Source organism: Osmerus eperlanus, chromosome 17, assembly GCF_963692335.1.
Source record: "Osmerus eperlanus chromosome 17, fOsmEpe2.1, whole genome shotgun sequence".
Taxonomy (NCBI): Eukaryota; Metazoa; Chordata; class Actinopteri; order Osmeriformes; family Osmeridae; genus Osmerus; species Osmerus eperlanus.
The window spans coordinates 6858896-6881459 of NC_085034.1; the positions used below are offsets into that span (position 1 = coordinate 6858896).

A 22564-nucleotide genomic window follows, 5' to 3' on the forward strand; every position below is an offset into this window, starting at 1 on the left:
CTTAGTGGGGGGAAAGTGGCCTTTCTGTTGCTAATGCCAGGAGTATATCAGATACAGAGGGTCATTGTGATGCTAATAACAGCTTACAAGCAGCAAAGATGGTTAAATAAAAGAGCTAATGTTTTATGGTCACTCCAAATTTCAATTTGTCAGCATGACAGCAGTGTCATTATTTACCCCTATAGATAATACTGAAAATACCAACTAATGTTGGTATTAAAAAAAACAACAACAAAAAAACATTTAAGGAGTGTTATCGCGTTATCGTGTTATCGCATTCTTATTTTGTTAGATTGTGTCATTTTAAGATGTGTTCATTAGACGTAAAACCTAGTTAGACGTAGGCTATTTGAAGGATAAGTAGTGTGATGTCTGTAAGCTTTTTTTATACATTCGGACTTCTTCCTAGTTCATCTTGGACTACGTTTCCCAAGTGCCTCTTTGGTTACTCTTGCTTCACCCATGAGAACTGCCTCCGCATACCTTGGGTATGTTGCGCATCACTTGCAGCAACCAATGGAAAGAGGCGCGCTAGGGTGCATTGAAAGTAGTTGTCGCTGCAACTGCAAAGCGAAAAGACCAGGCAGAAAGTTTTGCGGAGGTATGGACAACTTTGAACTCAACGTAATACTTTTAAATTTACGGATTTTTCCAATTACAAGCCGCGCCAATTATTGGATGTAAACAACAACATTGCTTCTACGGTTAACATTTTAGTTGGATTTTATTGGACATTGTTTCACTCGTTCGGATTTCGTAGCGCTTTTCTGTGAAACTTTGGGAGGACTTAAGTCTGGTGGGAAAAAAGGAAGAAAAAATGTCCGCATCTATGCTGCCTCGTAGTATTGCGAGGTATGCGGTAGCTTTTCTTCTGTTTTTGCAAATTGAACTTTTGCTTGGACATGGTGAAAACTCAAAATCATGCCCCAGACCATGCACATGCTTTGGGGAGCTATTGGACTGCAGTCGTCTAAATAAAGGAGCGTTTCCCCAACATATTCCTGAATGGACCGTTCAACTGTAAGTGGTTTTATATCCCCGTTTTCCCCCCTCAGCCTTATCTTGACTGTCAGCAGAAATAAATAGCTATCTTAATGACCCTTCACACCTAATATACCGAGTTGATATCTGTAGCTGCACGCTATGAAGGCTATTAGATTAATGAATAGATTAAATACGTGCTTGTTTACACTTGATCATGGAAGGTCGTAATCTACTGAGTTAACAAGTCATATAAACGTATTAATTACCATATGATTGTTTGTCAATTACACTTATTCACAAAGAAACTACGTAGTTTGTTTAGAAAGTAAGTATTTCGTAATGCCTAGGTACGGGCCTTTTCACTTCTACGGCCCCAGACTGATAGTTTGAGTAGCATGTTAACTGGGTTAAACTGTTTGTTTACAATTGTTGGTTTGATCACACATTGGAATTTGTTATAACCTTTTGTTAATACAACATATTACGTAGTTGTATATATAGTGTGATTGTTATCAATGATTTGCTCTAAGATATGTTGCATTTATTTTTCTTCATGCATATATGACATGGATCACATTCGTTTACAACTTTGTGTTTCTTATAATTGTCACATAGCACTGTTGGGAATACATAGGCTATTCCAGTAGATGTGGAGAATAGCCACGGTTTTATGAACACAGGTAGTTTGAGGATAAAACGAAAGAGGCTTGTGTGTTTTGCAAATCAATTGTCCCATTGTCAGTCCAGTGAATCATTACCATGCACCCAACTGAATGAAGTTGTGCCTTTTATTAGGCTGATTTTAGTCATTCATTAGGCCACTGCAATCTGAAGTCAAAAGGGGATCATTCAACACTTTGAACATCATCATTCTATTTATACTTCTGTGTACTTCTTCAAGCCTCAGTGCATGTTCCAGGCTCCAAGGCTTTTATTAGAATAGTAAAATCATAGGCCTAGCTTTAAATGAAGTAAGGTACCCAAGTCAATTTCCTAAGGCAACAACTCAAATAGTTGTTCAGCGTAACATCAACAAACAGATGTTTCGCAGATCTCACAGACTTAGCAGACTTGAAACATGATGTTTCTGTCTCGCTTGATTCGCTCAGCCCCAACTCATACCACAAGGCCTGCACGTTTTCTACCACCACATCTCTCCTCGAATGTGTGCAACTCTGGAAATTTCGTGTTGCCAGTAAAAACAGGCACAGCCAGGGCCTTCTAGCAGTACAGGCCTTCCACAGAGGAGAGGGGGAGAAGTTCCACATGGGGGGAAACATTCTTTGCACTCAGGCATGCTAATTTACGAGTGTCTCTCCCGCACGTCGTAGACCCAGTAAACCGCTCGGTCCTTTGTTTCCCGGCACCCCATTATTTCTGCTGAATTAGCAACTCCGGACCCAGCAATGGTTCTGATTAAGGAGCCCCTATTGGATTAGTACGTACAAACTCTCAGAAAGTGAGGGAAGGGGGGGTGGGGGAGGGTGCGAGGGAGGGAAAGAGGCAGAGACCACGGAGTAGGAGGCAGGGAGTTAGGAAGAAAAGAGAAAGAGAGGTATTTGGTTGGAGCTTCACACTTCGCTGAGCGAATGGAGGGGGGGGGGGGGGTTGATGCAAGAACCCCTCTTCCCTCAGTACAGTTAAATACTCTTGGTTCCTTGCTAAGGGTTGCAACAGGGTGGCATTGGATTAGACTGTTTCCACAGGGCTCCTTCAGACAACTCCATAACACCCATTACTTTCACTGACTCTGTCCAGTGTAATCTTCTGAGATACTACCCTCAGTTTTGAACTCCCAGTTAATATGAGATACCTGGTCCATTATTATTCATCTCCAGAGGAATATGGCCTGTATCAGCTGGTTGGTAGGATGTTTTTTGGCAATGTTAAACCTAGCCATGACCATGTTTTAAATCACAGTAGTGAGTTCTGGCACCACAGAGCTTAGAGACAGCACTAAGGGTTAGCACAAGCTTGCCTAAGCTGTTTTATCACTCCAAGCTAAGATAGTAGATAGCTAGTTTTCATCCACTTTTCCAACACGGATAACCGTGTAGCCTAGTTCTCTCTCTCTCACACACACACACTGCACAAGTGTTATCTGAGTCACTCTGCAGCAGTGTGTATAAGAAGAGTGGAAGTGTTGGAGCCACTCTATCCTTATCTAGCCAACACCTCTCCCAATACTGCCATCACGGACTGCAAAAAAACAAACCGCTGCATTATGGGTAAAAGAGACAACAACTTCATTGTATCTTGTTTCAGGAAGAGTACAGGAAAACATTTCTTCAAAGATTTGAGAGAATATTTCTAGACATTATCTAGTACAAGTAAACAAAGCCAAAGCCCAGAAAATACAACAGGAGTTTTTTTTTCTCCTTTGGTTGAATCAAAGGCAAAAGCCCTCTCACTTTTCTCGGCATTGTGAATAGATTACCAGTTGTTAGGTTTTTCCCCTCCTCCTCCCAGTTCTCCTTGATGGATTCCAGATGGGGGGGGGAGGGGGAGGGAGGGAGGGTCTGGCACCACATCGTAGATGAAGCGCGTCAGCGTCAGTAACTGCACAGCTTCGTAGCGTTCAGGCAGGCTCTTCTCCCCGGGCTCTGTAGGCCTCAACCCCCTGGGAAGAGAAAACACAACCCTTCCAGAGCTCATCTTACTGTCTGGTTTGGCTCCCTGTTTCACTACAGATGCGTGAGCTTGATCCTGGCATTGAGCTTCTCTATGTCTCTCTCTGTGGTACGAAGAGGGAGAGTAACTATGCTTGATAGGCACCCAGTCTCTTGGACATTGTAGCCATGAATTACACTTCCTAGACATGCCAAGGAGTAATGTTAACCACTTTCTACACTTATGGAGATTGTAGTCTTTTAAATGGAATAAATCAGTTGTCTATTTTGTGTCAATGCTGGCATAGCAGTTTAATATCCCCCCAGGGATCAATCAAGTTCTACTCTAATCTACTCGTCTCTTTTTTTTGTTCTGTTCTACTTTGTTTTGCTCTGCTCTACTCTCTAACAAGCCCTAAGCTGGTTCGGGTAGCTTGAACATCCACTAGTTTGTTTTGGAAATGTTTCAGCTGCTTTTCAGACATTACTCAGAATTATTTCAGTGTGTGGTTCACGTAGGCGCTTGGTGAAACCTCCCCTCTCTATTTTTTGTAAACAGTTACAGTAAGTGGTGGCTGTTATGTCATGACTGTTATATTGTAACTGTTGCAAATTCTCGACCATGCACAGCATTTCTTTTCCTACAACACATGTGCCTTTATCTTCACAGAGACCTGAGCCATAACAAACTGCAGACGATTGACAGCTCTTTGTTTTCCAACTTGCGGCACCTGACTGAGATGTAAGTATGGACCTGAGTTTTCCATTCTAGAATAAACAAGGGTTTGTTTTTTCCCCAGCCTCCATCATTGCCCCCCTTCCCCCCCCCCCCCGCATGCAACTTGTCACAAACAAACCACCATGATTGTGTTTACAGAAAGCTAAACAACAACGAGTTGGAGACCATACCTGATTTTGGCCCTCATGCTTTGAACATCACAACCCTCACTTTGTAAGTATGAATTTATTTTATTGCTCTTTTCTTTTCCTACACACCCACAACCCCATAAAGAGAAGCCTGGAAATCATTCTGTTTGGGCCTGGATTCAAGGCCAGTCCTCCACTGAAGTTGTCATTCCTGGTTAAAACTGTTGAGTTGTGAAGCTGGTCCTTCCCTCTCTGTGGAAACCTGTTGGCTAAAATGGATTCCAAACATGGTTGTGTTGTCTACACCAAGACAACCAGGTCCATGTCCGTCACGTTGGATGGTAAATATCACTGTTTCTGTTGGTATTTAATCATAATCAGAATTTTGTTTATTCCCCATGTATGTTACACAAACACAGAATTGACTGTGGCAGGAAGGTGCAAACAATAAACATATACAGATCTTAAATTAAGTAAAAGTACAATAGTTTAACTAATTCTAAGAACTAAACAATCTAAACATGAAACAATGTAAAATATAAAATATATATAAAAATAAGAATCGAATATGAGTGAGCAGCATGAGTGGGCAACATAGTGCAAATGAGATATTTAGATAAAGGTGGCTTGGACAGCAAGCTATGTGCTCTGCTTCACTGTAGATTAAGAGGTTGCAGATTCAAATCCCCCCCCCCCCCGTACCTTGCTTTGGATGAAAGTGTCTGCTAAATGAACAGATTCTTTTGACTTTTGTCAGTAAGCTGATCCAGAGATGAAAGATGTTTGGTGTTTGTAACCTAGAGTTTGGTGTTTGTAGCCCAGATTTGTGTTTAGCGCATGCATTTCTAATAACCAAAGATGGTGATGATGATGTTGTTAGGGGATAGTGTCATAAAGTTGATTAAATTGATGATGGATGGCTTCAGAAAGCACCCCATCTCCAAAACACAGACATTAAATTCAGACTTTGAACATAAATATTGGCTCTGCTCAAAACGGTTGCGCAACGTATCGCTTTCATGTCTCTTGAAAGAAAAAGAAAAAGGATCAGTCAACTTTTTTTTTGATTTGTTGGCCTCCCGAGGCTAAACGTGCGTCTGGCAGAATCGATGGATGTTGAGCTCCAGAGGAAGAATGTGTCCTCCGTGTGAGAGGAAGAGGCTTTGTCAAGCCTGGACTTGACTAGCAGGAGCAGCCCCAGTGGGAGACTCCTCCTGCAGACACGAGGCTCGCCAGGCAGACGCAGCCAATTTGTTTTCACACGTTCGGACTCTTCCGAGAGGCTGGAAGTGTGTGTGTGTGTGTGTGTGTGGGCGGGGGTGGGGGGGGAATAACCGATGGACGGTTATCTCCTACGCCAAGAGACTTTCTATATATGGAGACTATTATGTTCCTGGTCTTGATCACCATGAAGGATGGCTTTGATTTTCAATAGGTCTCTCAGAATCAATGTTGAGTTTAACAAGCTATTTAACAATGCTACTCAGATGGTCATCAGTAGATCTTGTTCAGTTCTCTTTCATATTTGGAATCTGAATTTATTAGATGTTGTCTTTCGGCTGCGTTGTTTTCATGTCGAGTCTTGTAGATGCAGAAACCTGCCTATTGGGTTGAAAGCATATCTTTGGATTGAAACATTTGTAGATAATCTGATTTGATAGCTTGGAAAGGTAGGTGGCCAGAGCCATTCAGTCAACATGTTTATGAGAGTGTGTGTGTGTGTGTGTGTGTGTGTGTGTGCGTGTGTGTGTGTGTGTGTGTGTACTGCCCAGCAACCGAATCAGAGTCTTGCCAGTTACATTCCACTTTGTCTACCCAGCAAGTCCAAGAAAGGGGAATTTAAACATCCAATCACTTTTTCCATTTCTCTTTTTGTTGCTTGCAGTAAGCTTGGATAATGTGTGTGTCTCTCTCTGTGTGGCTCTGTCTGTCTGTCTGTGTGTGGGAGGGAGGGAGGAATTCTGTTGGATAAAAAGCAGAGTTTTCAAAAGCCATCAGATGACTCCTCCTTCTGCTTGAAACGAGAACTAGAGGAGCAGGTCTGCGTTCCTCCATGAGGTGCTCTGTGACCCACAGCAGTGATCATACTGTCCTAGGGGCTGACGCATGCACGGACACCCAAATGCAGATCACTATGATCCCACTGCCTTAACACCACATTGGCGTCACACTTGAATTCGGTTTGATTCTCCAAGTGGGCCTGTGTAAGGAACGCGTACCATGGGTCGAGGGGATTGTTGTAGGGTTTGGTTTGGTAGAAGGTTCTGAAATGTGGAGTCAACATTTCCTCATGTTGCTGTTCTGAATCTCGGGGTTTAGAAAAGGTGTGGGATCAGAATGACGCGTGACGAGAGCGTGTGCTCGGGTCCAAGTGAAGAAGAGAAGTTTTATTGTTGTGATGTAGAAGTTCACGCCATTTCATTCCAACCTTTTTGGCCTCTTTTCGAATACTTACAAAGAGTTTCCATCCAGCCTTCCAAATTCTTAATCAGTTCTGGAATCTCCAGGTCATTTGTTGGATCAAGCAAACACAATGAGGGGGATCTCACAGCTTGAAGGGTTAAACCTCTCTCCATAAATTCCTGGGAAATTGTTCAATTAATTAAGATGATCACGACTCAATTACTAGCAGCTGCCGAGTTTTTCGCCATTTGTTTTTCCTCTGGGCTGAGGGGTCAGGGAAGTGCACCAGAGCTGCCGCCCTGTCTGCCTGGCTGTTTCAATAAGTGGCATTTGATACCCTGGGGTCTTTTTTTCCCCATCTGATTCTCCTCCCAGACTAGAAGCGGAGGGAGCGAGAGAGGGAGAGAGAGAGAGGGAGACAGGAGGAGGGAGGTAGGGAGGAAGGGAAAAAAGTTCAGGACTATGTGCAAATGGAAGGAAAATTTGGCACCAGACCGTGCCACCTGGAGTATACAGAGGGGTGTTTTAGGAGCAGTCCATTGTTGGTTTAAAAAAAAAAAAAAATGTTTTACAGCTGTGTCTGTTCTTAAGCTTGGTTTCTTGGAAATGTATCTTCATCTGAAATGTGTTTGGAATAGTTTGATGGTGATGCACTCATCACCAGGAGCCTGTTAAACTGGGGAATATTTCTGCACATGAACAAATTCAGACATTTCAGATCCTTGAAGTAAACATGAAATTTAAATATAAAAAATCACTGTGCAGAAGAGGTATCCAATTCCCTACAGCAATAGCCTAATAAAGAGAAAAAATATATATAGTATTTATTTTCTATTAACAGTATATTTGGTGTGTTATAATCCTACATATTTAATGTATGCACCCAAAGCATGTCCTAAACAAGACTTGACAGTCAAGTTCTGGCTCTATTAAAGTAATGGTCTGTAATAACCTTACTTGCGGAAAAAATTGCCTGAACAAATTTTGAAGTGGTGTATAGCGGAGACCGGACAATGGCCCGCTTGTCTGTCTGCAGGGCCAGCCATGAGAGAGAGAGAGAGGGAGAGAGAGAGGGAGAGAGAGAGGGAGAGAGAGAGAGAGAGAGGGAGAGAGAGAGAGAGAGAGAGAGCCACAGATAGGTGCTCAAAGCTGTCTGGGATATGTCATCCCAAGCAAAAAAGATCATACTTAAAATACTTGTAGAGTAGAAGTGTAAGTATAGACATCCTTACAAATATTCAGGTTGTCAATAAGTATGTGAAAATACAAAATCAGTCAATCTTCAGGACACTTCCAATTGTGTATGAAAACATGGATATTATGAAAATGTAGTAAGCTCTCACTTAATACATGAAATTAGAATTAAGTATACTCGTTTTTCACTTGGAATGGCTTGCCTTTCAGAAGCACTCATTACCTCCACAGATGTTGGAGAGAGGACAAACGTTCCTGGTTGACTGACAGGAGTGGGCAGGAGGACCAAGCTCTCCTGCTTCTACAGTCTGACCGTGGTCCGTCCTATCGCCAGACCGTGGAAGCACACTAGCAGGGTTAGACACATCCACAACCTGGATCCCAACTGTTTTCAGTGCAAACTTGGACCACGTTTGGGAGATTGTTTTAGCTGTGTCATTGATGGTTACCTTTTCAAGGTCCCCTGTCCTGTCTGTGAACTAGGGTATCTCTGTGGAGGTCTTGTTGATCCAGATGGTCTGGACCACATCAGTGGCGTAGCCAGGGGGGGCCCTGGGGGGGGCACCGGCAACCCCGCTAAGAAGCTTGAGTCGCCCACTGACCCCCCACTCGTCGATAAACACAACACCATTTTTTTTATATAAACATGTGCCACCCCAAAAATATATACTGGACCCATCTGGCCACCCCATGAAAATGTTTCTGACTATCTCACTGGACCACAGCCTTCCGTCCTCCGTACAGGAGTCCTCAGAGGGGCTGGATGAGGCGTTGACATGTATGGTCTGTAGATGTTCCCCGGGAGGGATATCGCTATGAACTTGCTGACTCTAGGCAGTGAGAGGCCTGCAGTCACTCAGGTCTCTGTGAGGGGAGTCCATTTAGCAGACGCTTTTATCCAAAGCAACGTACAAATTGTGCATACAGAAAGTACAGCGGAAGATCAAGGATCAGAACTGTATAGTTCTAACTGTATTTTGGTGGTCAGAGTCAAGGGACAATGTGTATTTACCAGCCACATTTCAAAGTAAACAGTGGCTTGCTCAAACAACAGGCCTCTTTTCTCCAACAAACAAAACAGACCTCAGATTTCACTCGTCCAATCCACGAGTCGTTGCCGTTTCACTCCTATGTACGCACGTTCAGTCAGACATCTCACGTAAGAGCTGGTGTTTGGATGTGAAGATCTCCGAGATGGTGCTCGCTCTTTTCTCTTGATTCTCTGTAGCACTGAACACAGGAAAACCAAGATGGCCGACTGCTGTTTCCAGTCAGCTGTATCCATACCTGGGCTCTTTGTTGGTGATTTGGTGATTTCCAAAAGTTTGAAACTCCCAGGTTTTGGTATGCTGGTTTGTGTGTGGGACTGGGGGCCATAGCTGGCTAGATGTTTGGTGTTTAGGGGTTGTGGAGACATCGAGATATACCCCCACCATAACCTGCTATCCTTTACCTGTCCCTGAGCCAGCCCGCCTGCTTTTAGGGAGGAACGCAGGGCTGGAACATGGTGCTGACAGTAGCCTTCAACCCCCCCCTACTTTCTCTCTTCTTCCCCACCTAAAAACATTTTTCTGGGGCTCCACAGTTCCCCCCCCCCCCCCCCCCCCCAGAAAACTGGAAAGACAGGTTCTCTCTGCCTCTCTCTCTCTCTCCCCCTCTCTCTCAACTCTCCTTCTCTCAGCGGCCAGTCAGGGGAACATGGAAACTGAGACCCAGGTGGTGTGCACGGCTTTTGTTTAGTTCCTCAGAGGCCGTGGTGCGTGGAAAGCTCTTTGCAAATCTGCGCACAAAAGACGGGCTTGTAGCCCTCTTACACGGGGGGTGGCGTGTGGACAGCACAGCCTCTCTCCCTCCCCCCCCCCCCCCTCTCTCTGGGGGCTTCACATAAACACTTTTCCACTCTGAAGAGACCATTTTGTTTTTAGGAAAGTTTGTAGGTTAGAATATGCCGAAAGTAAGTTGGTGGGATCCCCTCCTCCACCTACACACTCTCCTGTGTTCAGCACTGGCATGGCACAGAACCCTCAGTCCCAGCCCTGCCAGGGGCTAGGCAGGGAGGCATGCTGTGGCAGGTTCTCTCTCTTTCCCTCTCCCTGTCTCTCTGGCTCTCCCGATCTCCCTCTTTCTCTCTCCGTCTCTCTCCCTCTCTTCCTCTCCTCTGTATGTTTGAACAGTACGGCTGCCAACGGGTGTAGCGTTCCCCAGAACCAGACCTCCCTGTCTGCAGACCAGTCTCTCTCTTTTTCTCTCTCACACACTCTCTCTTTCCCACACACTCACTCTCTCACACACACACACACACTCCCTTTCACACACATATCAGACCTTTTCTGAACCTGAATCTTAGCGTGCAGTACTTCAGTGGAGATCAGTGTGTAGCAGAAGGAGGATGCTGGCTGGATAATGGCTGCCCTCTCTCAGCCTAGGTGTTGGTGGGCTTGTGGCCTGTCACCAGAACACTGAACACTGAAACCAGCCCTGTAGTCTGGGGCACGGAGGGAATTCCACCACACACCCCTCCTCCTCTCTCTCTCTCTCTCTCTCTCTCTCTCTCTCTCTCTCTCTCTCTCTCTCTCTCTCTCTCTCTCTCTCTCTCTCTCTCTCTCTCTCTCTCTCCAGTCACTCTCTCTCTATCTCTCTCTCCAGTCACTCTATCTCTCTCTCCAGGCACTCTCTCTATCTCTCTCCCTCTCTCTCTACACGCTCAGTTCCATACACAAAGAGGGCACTGTACAGGTCCTGTTTATAACTAAGCAGTCCCTGCACTGCAATTTAGAAGGCGTGCAGTTCAGGAAATTGCTGGCCTTTGCAGAGGCATGCTTTCACTGGGGGGAATGGTATTCATCAGACAAATAATTGGCAGGTTATTTTTTTAAATACCTTGTTAGTAATTACCTTATAAACAAAATAACACAGCACTAAACCAAACGTCTGGTTTGACCTGTTGCAATGAGCAATGACATTGGTTAGCCAATTCAGTACCCCTTCCCCTTACAGGCACACACTCAGCCCCTCACCCAAATCCTCTCCAGACAACCAGGGAATGGTCTTCTAGGTTCCACAGCAGAGGGGTATTCATTGTTCTCAAAATAATTATAATTATAGAACAAAAAAACAAGCCCGGTAATGCTGGGTGGAGAGTGTTCCATCTCGGGTGAGATGTGCCGTTCTTTAAAACACCGCAAGCTAATTGGCTGGTTAGGGTGTTTGTGTGTCTAGAAACGTAAAACGGGTGACCTGCGTTAGTAAAATACACAGCATTTTTTTCTTCTTCTGTTGTTCATTGGAGCTCTGGTGTCTGTGTTTTCAGAGCAAACAACCGCATCAGGAAGATCTCCCAGGAGCAGCTGAGCGCCTTGCAAGGGCTGCTCACACTGGACCTCAGCAACAACAATATAGTGGAGATCAAGGCCGACTGCTTCCCTGTGCTGCAGCTCAGAAACCTGTGAGTTCCACCAGTCCACCTGTAGACATGACCAGCCTCCACCAAAACACCACACTTAGCTGTTTGGCGGATTTTCGAGGAATTTATGGCAAAGTGGATAATGTATGATAATGTATTTCAGTAGACCAAAACATATGTATTGCATTGCAACATCGTCCGTTTACCTACTCCTGAACTATAATCTGCCCCCTCTCTCTCCCCTTTCTCCCCCTTCTCTCTTCCTCTCTCTCCCCTCGCTCTTCCCCTCTCTCCTTCTCTCTCCTCCCTCCCTCCCTCCCTCTCTCTCTCTAGCTTCCTCAACAACAACCGTATCTCGAGCCTGGAGACGGGCTGCTTCCTCAACCTCTCCAGCGGCCTGCAGAACCTGCGGCTCACACGCAACCGCCTCTCCACCATCCCGGCCAAGATCTTCCAGCTGCCCCACCTCCAGCACCTGTAAGACCCCGGAGACCGTGAGCCCCTCGAGCCTCCCGTGACCGTGCGGTTATGTTTGGTTAGCGTGGTTCTGACCGTGCGCTTTGTGTTCTAACCTTCCCCCAGGGAGCTGAGCAGGAACCGCGTGCGCCGCGTGGAGGGCCTGGCATTCCACGGTCTGCACGCGCTCAGATCGCTGCGGATGCAGAGGAACGGCATCAGCCGGCTGATGGACGGAGCCTTCTGGGGACTCAGCAACATGGAGGTTTTGTGAGTACTGTTACTGTGAAACCAGCGTGTGTGTGTGTGTGTGTGTATGTAAGCTCATACAATACTGTGGAAAAGTCTTAGGCACAGCACAAAAAAAAAAAATATATATATTAAGTCTACCTCAAATGCTTCAAGAACTGACAATTCTTTTTCTGTTTGTGTGTGCTTGCTTTTGCGCGCGCGTGTGTTTTGCGTACTTGTTTTGTGCGTACGTGTGTGTGTGTGTGTGAGCAGGCAGCTGGACTACAACAACCTGACGGAGGTGAGCAAGGGCTGGCTGTACGGCCTGCTGACTCTGCAGCAGCTTCACCTGGGACACAACACCATCAGCAGGGTCCGGCCCGACGCCTGGGAGTTCTGCCAGAAACTCAGCGAGCTGTGAGTGAGACCCCCTTTCTTCTCCTTCCCTCCTTCCCTCCCTCCCTTACTCTCTCTCTCGCTCCCTCTTTCTCCTTCACTCCCTCCTTGCCTCCCCCCCCTCCCTCCCTTACTCTCTCTCTCGCTCCCTCTCTCTCCTTCCCTCCCTCCCTTACTCTCTCTCTCTCTCTCCCTGTCTCTCCTTCACTCCCTCCCTCCCTCCACCACCGCCCCCTCTCTTTCACCCACTTCAACGCCCCCCCTCCTTCTATCTTACCTTCTCTGCCTCCTTTCCTGACGCTCTCTGGTTATTGTCTCCCCTTTCTATCCCCCCTCCCCACCCTCCCTCCGTGTGCCCACTGGCTCTGTGAACTCCCAACACCTCTCCCCAGTCGTCCTCCCCCTCTCTCTCACACTCCTCTCTGCCCTTCCTCACCCTCCTAACCCTTCACCCCGCACACCCCCCCCCATCCCCCACACACACACACACACTCCCCTCTCTCTCTCTCCTCTGCCCCTCATGCCAGTGCCAGCACAGGGGCGGCAAGCCTGCCAAAATATTACGCCCCATTTCACCCTCTGTCATGCCCCCCCCCCCATTCTTCCTCGCCTACGAGGGGAGTTGAGAGCGGTAGGAGAATTAGGGGGAGAGGAGGGGGAGGGGGTGTAAGTGGAGGGGAGAGGGGGAGGGGAGAGCAGAGGGGTGATGAGGGTGAGGGCAGAGGAGAGGGGGGGGGCCCGTGTTCACGACCAGAGTGTCTCTAGCGACAAGTGAAGTGGCGGCAGTGACACTTTGTTCTTTTGTAGTTGTCAGTGTTTACTGTGTCGCCAGTAACTCAGCCAGCCGTGGTGGTGGAGCGGGCGGGGCCTGTCTGAATGACTGCAACGCTGTTGTTGTCCCTTATCAAGTGAAGCTGAGTTTAAATCTAACTGGCAGTTGGGGGCTTTTTTTCCTTCTTCTTCTTCTTTGCCCTCTTTTTTTGGTGAATGTTTTGCTCTTATCTTTTGTTTGCTGTTTTAAACCGAACTGGACTTATTTGGATCCCCAGTCCAGAGTATATACTTTTTATAACTGTCTGTACTGTGAGGAGCCTAGCAAGCTGAACATTTATGTAATAATTAAATTCAGGTTTTACTGTTCCCCCAAAAGAATGATAGGCAGAATAAAGGTTTTAGTTACCAGATGGCCCAAATAATAGGATTTTGGACGATACTTAGTGGTGGGAAAAAACAACACTAATTACAGCTTTTGCTTGGGTGTGCTGTGAGATAGTCATGTCCTTTCTCTCTCTCACACACTCTCTCTTTCCCACTTCTCTCTCCCAGGGACCTCTCATCCAATCACCTGTCTCGTTTGGAGGAATCCAGCTTCGTGGGCCTCAGCCTATTGGACGAGCTTCGCCTTGGAAACAACAGAGTCAGCTTTATCGCAGACGGGGCCTTCAGAGGGCTCTCCCATTTAAACACGCTGTGAGTCCACACACGATGCTCTCCCATCGACACACACTGGCTGGTCAACCTCCAGCAGATCCAGTTCAGCCCCCTCCCATTCACACGTTCATCCCGTGTGCTCAATTCATTCCTTCATTGAGCAGATTCTTTCCTCCAGAGCAGCGTCCAAAAAGCGCATGCATAGTAAGTGCAGCAGATGATCAGAAACCATAAGAGCAGAAGTCCAGTTCTTCTGAAATAAGCTTCGGAGATGCTGAGACGTGTGAAGGACAACATGCTCTGTCTCTGTGTTGTGGTTCCCGCCTGTGCCCGCGTGTGGTCGTAGCCGAACATAGCGCCTCCCAGACTCTGTCTGCTGTCGGGTTCCTCTGCTGACCCATGGCGCCCTGAGTGGAAACACTGTCTTGTTTGTCTTCTGGATGTGAACTAGATGAATGTGTTGTGGTCCGAGTCCCCGCTCTTAAAAACCTTAAGGGACACTGCTCACATTCTCTCCTCTCCCCTCTCACTGTCCCCCTCCTCCACCTCTCCCCTCTCACTGTCCCCCTCCTCCACCCCCCCTCTCCCCTCTCACTGTCCCCCTCCTCCACCCCCCCCTCTCCCCTCTCACTGTCCCCCTCCTCCACCCCCCCTCTCCCCTCTCACTGTCCCTCCTCCACCCCCCCTCTCCCCTCTCACTGTCCCCCTCCTCCACCCCCCCTCTCCCTCTCACTGTCCCCCTCCTCCACCCCCCCCCCCCCCCTCTCACTGTCCCCCTCCTCCATTCTCCCTCTCCCCTCTCTCTGTCCCCCTCCTCCACCCCCCCTCTCCCCTCTCACTGTCCCCCTCCTCCATTCTCCCTCTCCCCTCTCTCTGTCCCTCTCTTCCGTCCTTTCTCTCATTGTCTTGTTCTCCCCGATCTCCTTTCTCCCCCTCCTCTCTCACCTCTCCTCCCCCCCCCCCCCGTCTCTTCCCTCTCCCTGTCTCAAGACTCCCAGGCCTTTTAAGTGGAACCAAATGTTAACCTCTGGAGGGGGCAGCAGGGGGCAGGTGAGGGGGGGAGTATGACCGAGGGAAGGGCCTTACTCTCTCTCCGCCAGGCCCTCCCTCCCCCTCCTCAACCCAAATCAATTGTAACCAGGCATGCCGTGAAGGAAACTAGCTGTTTGAAAGCATTTAGAGCAGCGGAAAGGGGGGGGATGGGTGAAGGGGGCCAGGCTGAATACCTCTGGAGACTTGTCATGTGAGCTACTGTGTCAGACCTGGAGTATAGGCCAGGTATGATAGGTGACTAGGTATCCATTCCTGTAGAGAGATACTCATGAAAAACACATGTTACTACGTATTACTGTGAAACCTCAATTTCTTGGTGCCTTGGAACTTTGCATCTTTAAATGGCTTTCTTGTAAAACTCTTGCTGTTTGGATGAGGAAAAGATATTGCAGACATTTTAGGAGCCCGCAAATGCACAAAAGAAACTTCCTCTGAATAATGGAGCCATTTTGAATGTAGTGTTAACGTCTTCTCCTTCACACGAAGCCACATAAGGGTTCTGAAACATTGCAGCTGCAGCTGTTTTCAGGGTGTGGAGTTTAACGAGGTGGTTTGGTGTCTTTTGTTTCTCTCTGGAAGGGATCTGCAAAACAACGAAATCTCCTGGACCATCGAGGACATGAACGGGCCGTTTTCAGCTCTGGACAAACTGAAGAAACTGTGAGTTTGTTATACGTTGTTGAACCTTGAGCGAACCTTGAATAGTCATTAATCGTGGATCTGTGGGTCAGACGAGTAAATCAGAAAAAAAATGTTCTCTTATTTCAGGTTTCTTCAAGGAAACCAAATCCGATCTGTCACCAAGAAGTCTTTCTCTGGTCTAGACACCTTGGAGCATCTGTAAGTTGACCTTCTCTGACCTCTCCTTGTTTGTCCAGAACCTGGGGTCTGGGTTTGGGGGATCCTTAGCAACCATTTTTATATTTAAAGGATACTTACAAAGTATAAGTACAAACATAGTTACAAAATAATTTTGTCCACAAGTACGTGAATATACAACATCAGTACATTATAAGTATACTTCCAATTGTGTCGGAAAAAATGAAAATGTATGAAGCTAAAATAGGTTCAAGTATACTGATGCTTTGGAACAAAAACGTCTTTGCTGGAGAACAGAGCCGTGTGACCTCTTCTTAGATTGCGGAGATCATTAGTTGATCCTGTTTCGGGAAGTACAGAAGTGTGTGTGTGAACAAGAGAGATGGCGTCCATGAGGCAGCCTGGCGACAGCTGCGTTGTACTCTGAGTTAGAGTCTAACTCACTGTTTCCAGGTTGTGTGTGTGTGAGCTCACTGCAGCCTGAGCCAGGCCCCTCATAATGAACAAAGCATGGCTCTCAGAACAGACCCTCCTCCTTGCCCTGGTTATGGAGGTGTTTGGTCTCCTTGTGTGTGTGTGTGTGTGTGTGTGTGTGTGTGTGTGTGTGTGTGTGTGTGTGTGTGTGTGTGCGTGCGCGCGCGTGCGTGTGTGCGCGTGTGTGTGTGTGGGAGCCCAGATAGGCCAAGACTGTGTCTGGCCTCATTCGCTCTCTTTCTTCCCCTCTCATCCATTCTTCCTTTTCTCCCTCTTCTCCTTTCTCTCCCTCTTCCTCAGAGATCTGAGTAACAATGCCATCATGTCAGTCCAAGGAAACGCCTTCTCCCAGATGAAGAGGCTTGAGCAACTGTGAGTATGAGCCCCAGGTTCTCCAGACTCCCTCACTGGCACGGCCTAGCCCGGGCGCTCACCTGCCTTCCATGAGCTATGACTCCAAACGACTGTTTATCCTAGTCACAGACATACAAGTTATAAGTTGCACCGTGTCTGGTTAAGATACAGACCGTTCCTTGGCACGAACAGCTGAAATATTGTTAAACATTTTTTTTGCAAACTTGACCCATCTAGCCCACATTGTCTCCTCTCTCCCTTTCTCTCTCTCATGCGATACCCATCTGTACCCGCTGTAACTCAGCCTCCTATTGTCTCCGTCTCCCCCAGACACCTGAACACCTCCAGCCTGCTGTGCGACTGCCAGCTCAAGTGGCTGCCGCTGTGGGTGGCAGAGCAGGCCTTCATGGCCCACGTCAATGCCAGCTGCGCCCATCCTCTGGTGCTGAAGGGCAAGAGTGTGTTCGCCGTCGCACAGGAGGAGTTTGTGTGCGGTGAGTGAGGCACGCCCGCGCCCTACGCTGTCAAGCATTCAAGAACGCACGTACGCACAGCCGTAGACGCCGATTCATACACGTCGACACCCAGACACTCAGACTCAGACTCCCTGACACACACACGTACGCCTACACAAACAATCGAGCCCTTCACGGTGGTGCTGGTAAAATTCTGGCGTGTACCCGTGGCAGGTTTTCCATCTCAGAACAGAACAGTCCATTTCCTCAACACCCCAGTGAGACCAGACTGGAGAGGGAGGGAATTTCAGTTTTGGAGTTCCTAGTCAACGCCAGAGAGAGCTGGTGGAAAATAAACCCTTTAACCCTTGTGTTCTCCTCGGGTCGTTCTGACCCATCAGTCATTGTGACCCACCGTCGTATTGCGACAACTTTACCGCATACAAAAACAAAGTGAAGCATTTTCTTTTAACCGTCGGGCTGTCTCAGACCCCCCACATTGCGAAGGTTAAAAGAAAAGTATTTTTATTTGTTTTTGTATTGGGTAAAATTGGGTAAACACAATGATGGTTCGTTATGAACCTTTGGGTCATGTGACCCGAAGGCAGCACGAGGGTTAACTAGTTGTTAAGGACTTTAAGAAAAGTTACCAGGCCTTCTTGGTACGAGGGTAGTTCGTGGATAGATACGACTTCTCAATTGTGTTGAAAGTTTGAATTGTGTTTTATAGTACATTCACCACCGTATTCTGCTCGTGTGTTGGAGTCGATGCTTATGATTACATCCACATTCGATTCGCCCAAGCCACCCGTGTGATGACAAGCCTTCTTCCCCTCTGTCCCCACCCCAGACGACTTCCCCAAACCCCAGATCACGGTGCAGCCAGACACCCAGTCGGCCATCAAGGGCACCAACGTCACGTTCGTCTGCTCGGCGGCCAGCTCCAGCGACTCCCCCATGACCTTCGCCTGGAAGAAGGACAATGAGGCACTGAGCGAAGCCGAGATCCACAACCAGGCGCACCTGCGCGTGCAGGCGGCGGGGGGCGGCGGGGGCGAGGCGGAGGTGACGGAGTACACCACCACGCTGCGCCTGCGCCAGGTGGAGTTCTCCAGCGAGGGGAAGTACCAGTGCGTCATCTCCAACCACTTTGGCTCCTCCTACTCCACCAAGGCCAAGCTCACCGTCAACAGTGAGTGGGGGGGGCGGTGCATGTTTGTTTCCGGGGGTGCCGGGGGTTGTGTATGTCTGTCTCTCTCCCTGTCTGTATCTCTCTGTCTGTATCTCTCTCTCCCTCCCTCTGTCTTTATCTCTCTCTCTGTCTGTATCTCTCTCTTCCTCTGTCTGTATCTCTCTCTCCCTCTCTCTGTCTGTATCTCTCTCTTCCTCTGTCTGTATCTCTCTCTCCCTCTCTCTGTCTGTATCTCTCTCTTCCTCTGTCTGTATCTCTCTCTCCCTCTCTCTGTCTGTATCTCTCTCTTCCTCTGTCTGTATCTCTCCCTCTCTCTCTCTGTCTGTGTCTGTTTCCCCCTCGCAATCAGACCAACTGACAAATCCCCCTCCTGTGTCCTCCAGTGCTGCCCTCCTTCACCAAGACCCCCATGGACCTGAGCGTGCGTGCGGGCGCCACGGCCCGGCTGGAGTGTGCCGCGGGGGGGCACCCGTCTCCCCAGATCGCCTGGCAGAAGGACGGCGGGACGGACTTCCCGGCCGCCCGCGAGCGCAGGATGCACGTGATGCCCGAGGACGACGTGTTCTTCATCGTGGACGTGAAGACGGAGGACATTGGCGTGTACAGCTGCACCGCCCAGAACTCTGCCGGCGCCATATCTGCCAACGCCACGCTCACCGTGCTGGGTAAGAGGGAGGGAGGGAGAGAGGGGGAGAGAGAGAGAGAGAGAGAGAGAGAGAGAGAGAGAGAGAGAGGGGGAGAGAGAGAGGGGGAGAGAGAGAGAGAGAGAGAGAGAGAGAGAGAGAGAGAGAGAGAGAGAGAGAGAGAGAGAGAGAGAGAGAGAGAGAGAGAGAGAGAGAGAGGAAGTTGGTAGGGAGAGGTATAGAAAACAGCCAGCCAAACACAGAGAGCGACAGAGACACCTGTCCAACAACATCAGACCAACTGACCACCCCTCTCCCCCCCCCCCCCTCCAGAAACCCCCTCCTTCCTGCGTCCCCTCATGGACCGCACCGTCGCCAAGGGCGAGACGGCGGTGCTGCAGTGCATCGCCGGGGGCAGCCCGCCGCCGCGCCTCAACTGGACCAAGGACGACAGCCCCCTGGTGGTGACGGAGCGCCACTTCTTCGCCGCCGCCAACCAGCTCCTCATCATCGTGGACGCGGCCGAGGGCGACGCCGGCAGGTACACGTGCGAGATGTCCAACGCCCTGGGCACGGAGAGGGGCAACGTGCGCCTGGGGGTCCTGCCCAACCCCAACTGCGACTCGGGGGCGCCGGGCGGCGTGGGCGCGGGCTCCGTGGGAGGGCTGGGGTCGGACGCGGACGGCTGGACCACGGTGGGCATCGTGATCATCGCGGTGGTGTGCTGCGTGGTGGGGACCTCGCTGGTCTGGGTGGTGATCATCTACCACACGCGCCGGCGCAACGAGGACTGCAGCATCACCAACACGGGTGAGGGTTAACGGGGGGGGGGGAGAGGGACATTCCCTGAGGGTGCTGTTGGAGGGTGCAGCACAGTTGAGGGTTTTCTGTTGTTGCAGAGGTGTGAGGGATTCGATATGTTACAGTTAGCGTTCCCATTCCAACTAGCTGGTCCCCCATGTCTAACGGGCGTGTTTGTCCTCCGCAGACGAGACCAACCTGCCGGCGGACATCCCCAGCTACCTGTCATCCCAGGGCACGCTGGCCGACAGGCAGGATGGGTACTTGCCCTCAGACAGCGGCAGCAACCACCAGTTCATGAGCTCCTCCCTGGGGGGGTTCTACCTGCAGACTAAAGACCTCAACGGTAAGGGGGGTGGGGGGAGATCTCCTTTTGGTACAAAAGGAGATCCGAGGGTCCGATGTGGAAGGGGTTGTAACGGTGTGGTTTTCTGTTTGCGTGCAGGACTGTGTCAGCTGGATACCGGAAGTGAGGCGGACATGGAGGCAGCCATTGACCCCCTGCTGTGCCACTACCAAGGCCCCATGGGGTCGTTGCTGCGCAGGGGAAACATGTATTCTCCTGACCCCACGGATGGTTTCGCAGGTCCGTTTTGACACACCGACACGGTTCTGGGAAGGGGTGGTTTCTGGGGAACGCGGGGGGAGGGTGGAGGGGAGCGCGGGGGGAGGGTGCAAGGAAGGTGAATGGGAGGTACAGAGGGAGGGAGCTGGGAAGGGAGGGGGGGTGTAGCAGGAGAGTGGGATGTGTGGGAGAGTGGGAAGAGGGTGGGCGAACTAGGGGTGCCCTTGTACTCACATTCTCTCATCCCCCCCCCCCCCAGGCTGTGTGGACCAGAGACCGGTCTGTGTCGACTCCTACAGCGGCAGTCTGACAAGCGCCAAGAGGAGGGACTACTATCCATGCGGAGGGGTCCTGACCGACCCCTACGACCACGGCCCCCAGGGCGTCCTGATGCAGCTGCCCCACGGCGCCCTCCCGCACGCCCTCCTGCACCTCCCAGACGAGCAGCCCCCCTCCGCGGAGCAGGGGGAGGCCAGCGAGTACGGGCGGCCTCAGAGCAGGCTGGCCTCCGCCAACACTTTCATGGGTAAGTTGCACACGGCCTGTAGGACGAGAAGTCAGTCAGGTCTGCTTGTCTGTCAAAGCAGTTCTTCAGTCAGTAAGTCCATCTTAGAGGTATATTAAGCCCATTTCCCCTGTGCTCTCCTCCCCTCCTCCAGGCACTTTTGGCAAGGCCCCGTGGCGTCCCCAGCAGGACCTGTACCCTGGTCTGACCCCCCAGCCCCCGGTCCCCCACAGCGGCATGTTGCTCCACGAGAACCCCTACTCTGCTCTGGACACGGACGAGGACAGGGACGAGGATAAGGACCCCGCCCGGGGCAAAGACTCCCCGCCGGACCGCTCGGAACAGAACGTGTACGAGCTGCCTTTCGACGTCGACAGGACAGGCGCCGCTCTGCACGGACGGGCGAGCACGTAGGGAGGGTCCACGCGCGGGTGCCCCCTTTCCATGAACGAGACGGACTCAATGTTTTTTTTGCTTTTCTTCGAGAAGAGGATGACCAAAAAATGCTACCTCAGTGAAATGACCCTTTTTTCTTTCTTCCCAATGATGGACACCGCAGTGCAACAAGTGAATGTAAAACAGAAGCATTGTTTTGTATGAAATGCAGAAAAAGACACGGGGAGTCTGTTAACAGTGAAGATGGTTCTTTCTTCTATTTTCAAGAGAGAGAGAAATGGTACACGACTTCCATTTAAGAAGAGAGATATTGAATATATACATTTTTATACAAAGTTTATTATATTTTGTAAATTAAATGTAAAATAAATTAGAATCCAATTATTTTTGCTTACCTTTCATGTTTGTTACAAGTATTGTCTGTCAGATCTCTCCCTGCCTGTTCAGTTATCCTAGCCTAAGACATTTTGCTTTGAGTGAAGCAATCTTTTGCACATACCCATACATAATAAAAAACACCATAACATGTGCTGCTATGTACACTTGGGAGTTCTGTGATTCTTGATCTGGGGATTTTTCGGTGGTTCTACTTCTGTGGTTTAAATGGAGCCTGTGTGTCATGCATGGAGGCCTGGTCTGTGCCATGTGAGGACGAGGAGTGGAGAGAGGTCCTGGCTTCAGCCTAGCCGGGGATGAGAGGGACGGCTTGGCATATAGGGCAGCTTTTCAGAGCGCAACCGCAGACCTCCAAGGACGGCAATGCTCCTGCCATGTGCCCCCCACGACGCTGGCCAAACACAGACCAGTAAAGTGAAGGTCGGCTGTGTGTGTGTGTGTCCATGGCTTGCGCTGTGTAGGTTCAGCACCACAGGGACCCCCTGAGGCTGAAGATGGAAGTTCAAATTAGGGCAGACATACAGGACAAGAACAGTCACATAAACTTTCTCTCTGCCAGCCAGCCAGCTAGCCAGCCAGCCAGGGCTGAAAGCAGCTCTCGCAGTATTCAGCACATGGAGACTTTCCACCAGATGACTCATCTTGCCTCTCCCCACCCCCTCCCTTCCACCGCCCCCCCCCCCGCCCCAACTTCTTCGCATTTTGGGTTTGTTATTTCAGGCCTCTCCTTTTCAACATGGGAGGAAAAAGGTGAGCCTGTGCGCTAGGCTAGCTGTGCGCTAGGCTAGCTGTTGAAACTTGCACTTGGAAGGCATTGTGCGGCCTTGGTGACTGCCACACTGGAGCAGTGTCTCTGAGCTGGCAGTGTTAGCGAGGAGGAGGAGGAGGGTTCATCTGGTGCCAGGTGTTCAACAGAACTTTAGTGAGATATCCCACTGAGAAAATTGTAAGATTTTT

General features: G+C 49.4%; 1 protein-coding gene across 1 annotated transcript; it reads left to right on the forward strand.

The window, feature by feature from the left end:
- Positions 1-539: 539 nt before the first annotated feature.
- lrig3 (leucine-rich repeats and immunoglobulin-like domains 3) lies at positions 540-21751 on the forward strand. The gene is made up of 19 exons (XM_062483241.1): positions 540-1020; positions 4264-4335; positions 4471-4545; positions 11368-11502; positions 11794-11937; positions 12043-12186; positions 12421-12564; positions 13870-14013; positions 15607-15687; positions 15796-15867; positions 16621-16692; positions 17005-17168; positions 17980-18321; positions 18705-18986; positions 19278-19754; positions 19933-20091; positions 20191-20331; positions 20570-20836; positions 20970-21751. Exons 1-19 carry the CDS (start codon positions 818-820, stop codon positions 21227-21229), a joined length of 3378 nt encoding a protein of 1125 aa, XP_062339225.1. The 5' UTR covers positions 540-817; the 3' UTR covers positions 21230-21751.
- The last annotated feature ends 813 nt before the right edge of the window (positions 21752-22564 follow it).

Coding starts and splice junctions, on each gene's coding strand:
- lrig3 (XM_062483241.1), top strand. CDS start 818: ATGTCCGCATCTATGCTGCCTCGTAGTATTGCGAGGTATGCGGTAGCT. Junction 11,503..11,793: donor GTGCTGCAGCTCAGAAACCT/GTGAGTTCCACC, acceptor CTCTCTCTCTAG/CTTCCTCAACAACAACCGTA. Junction 11,938..12,042: donor CTGCCCCACCTCCAGCACCT/GTAAGACCCCGG, acceptor ACCTTCCCCCAG/GGAGCTGAGCAGGAACCGCG.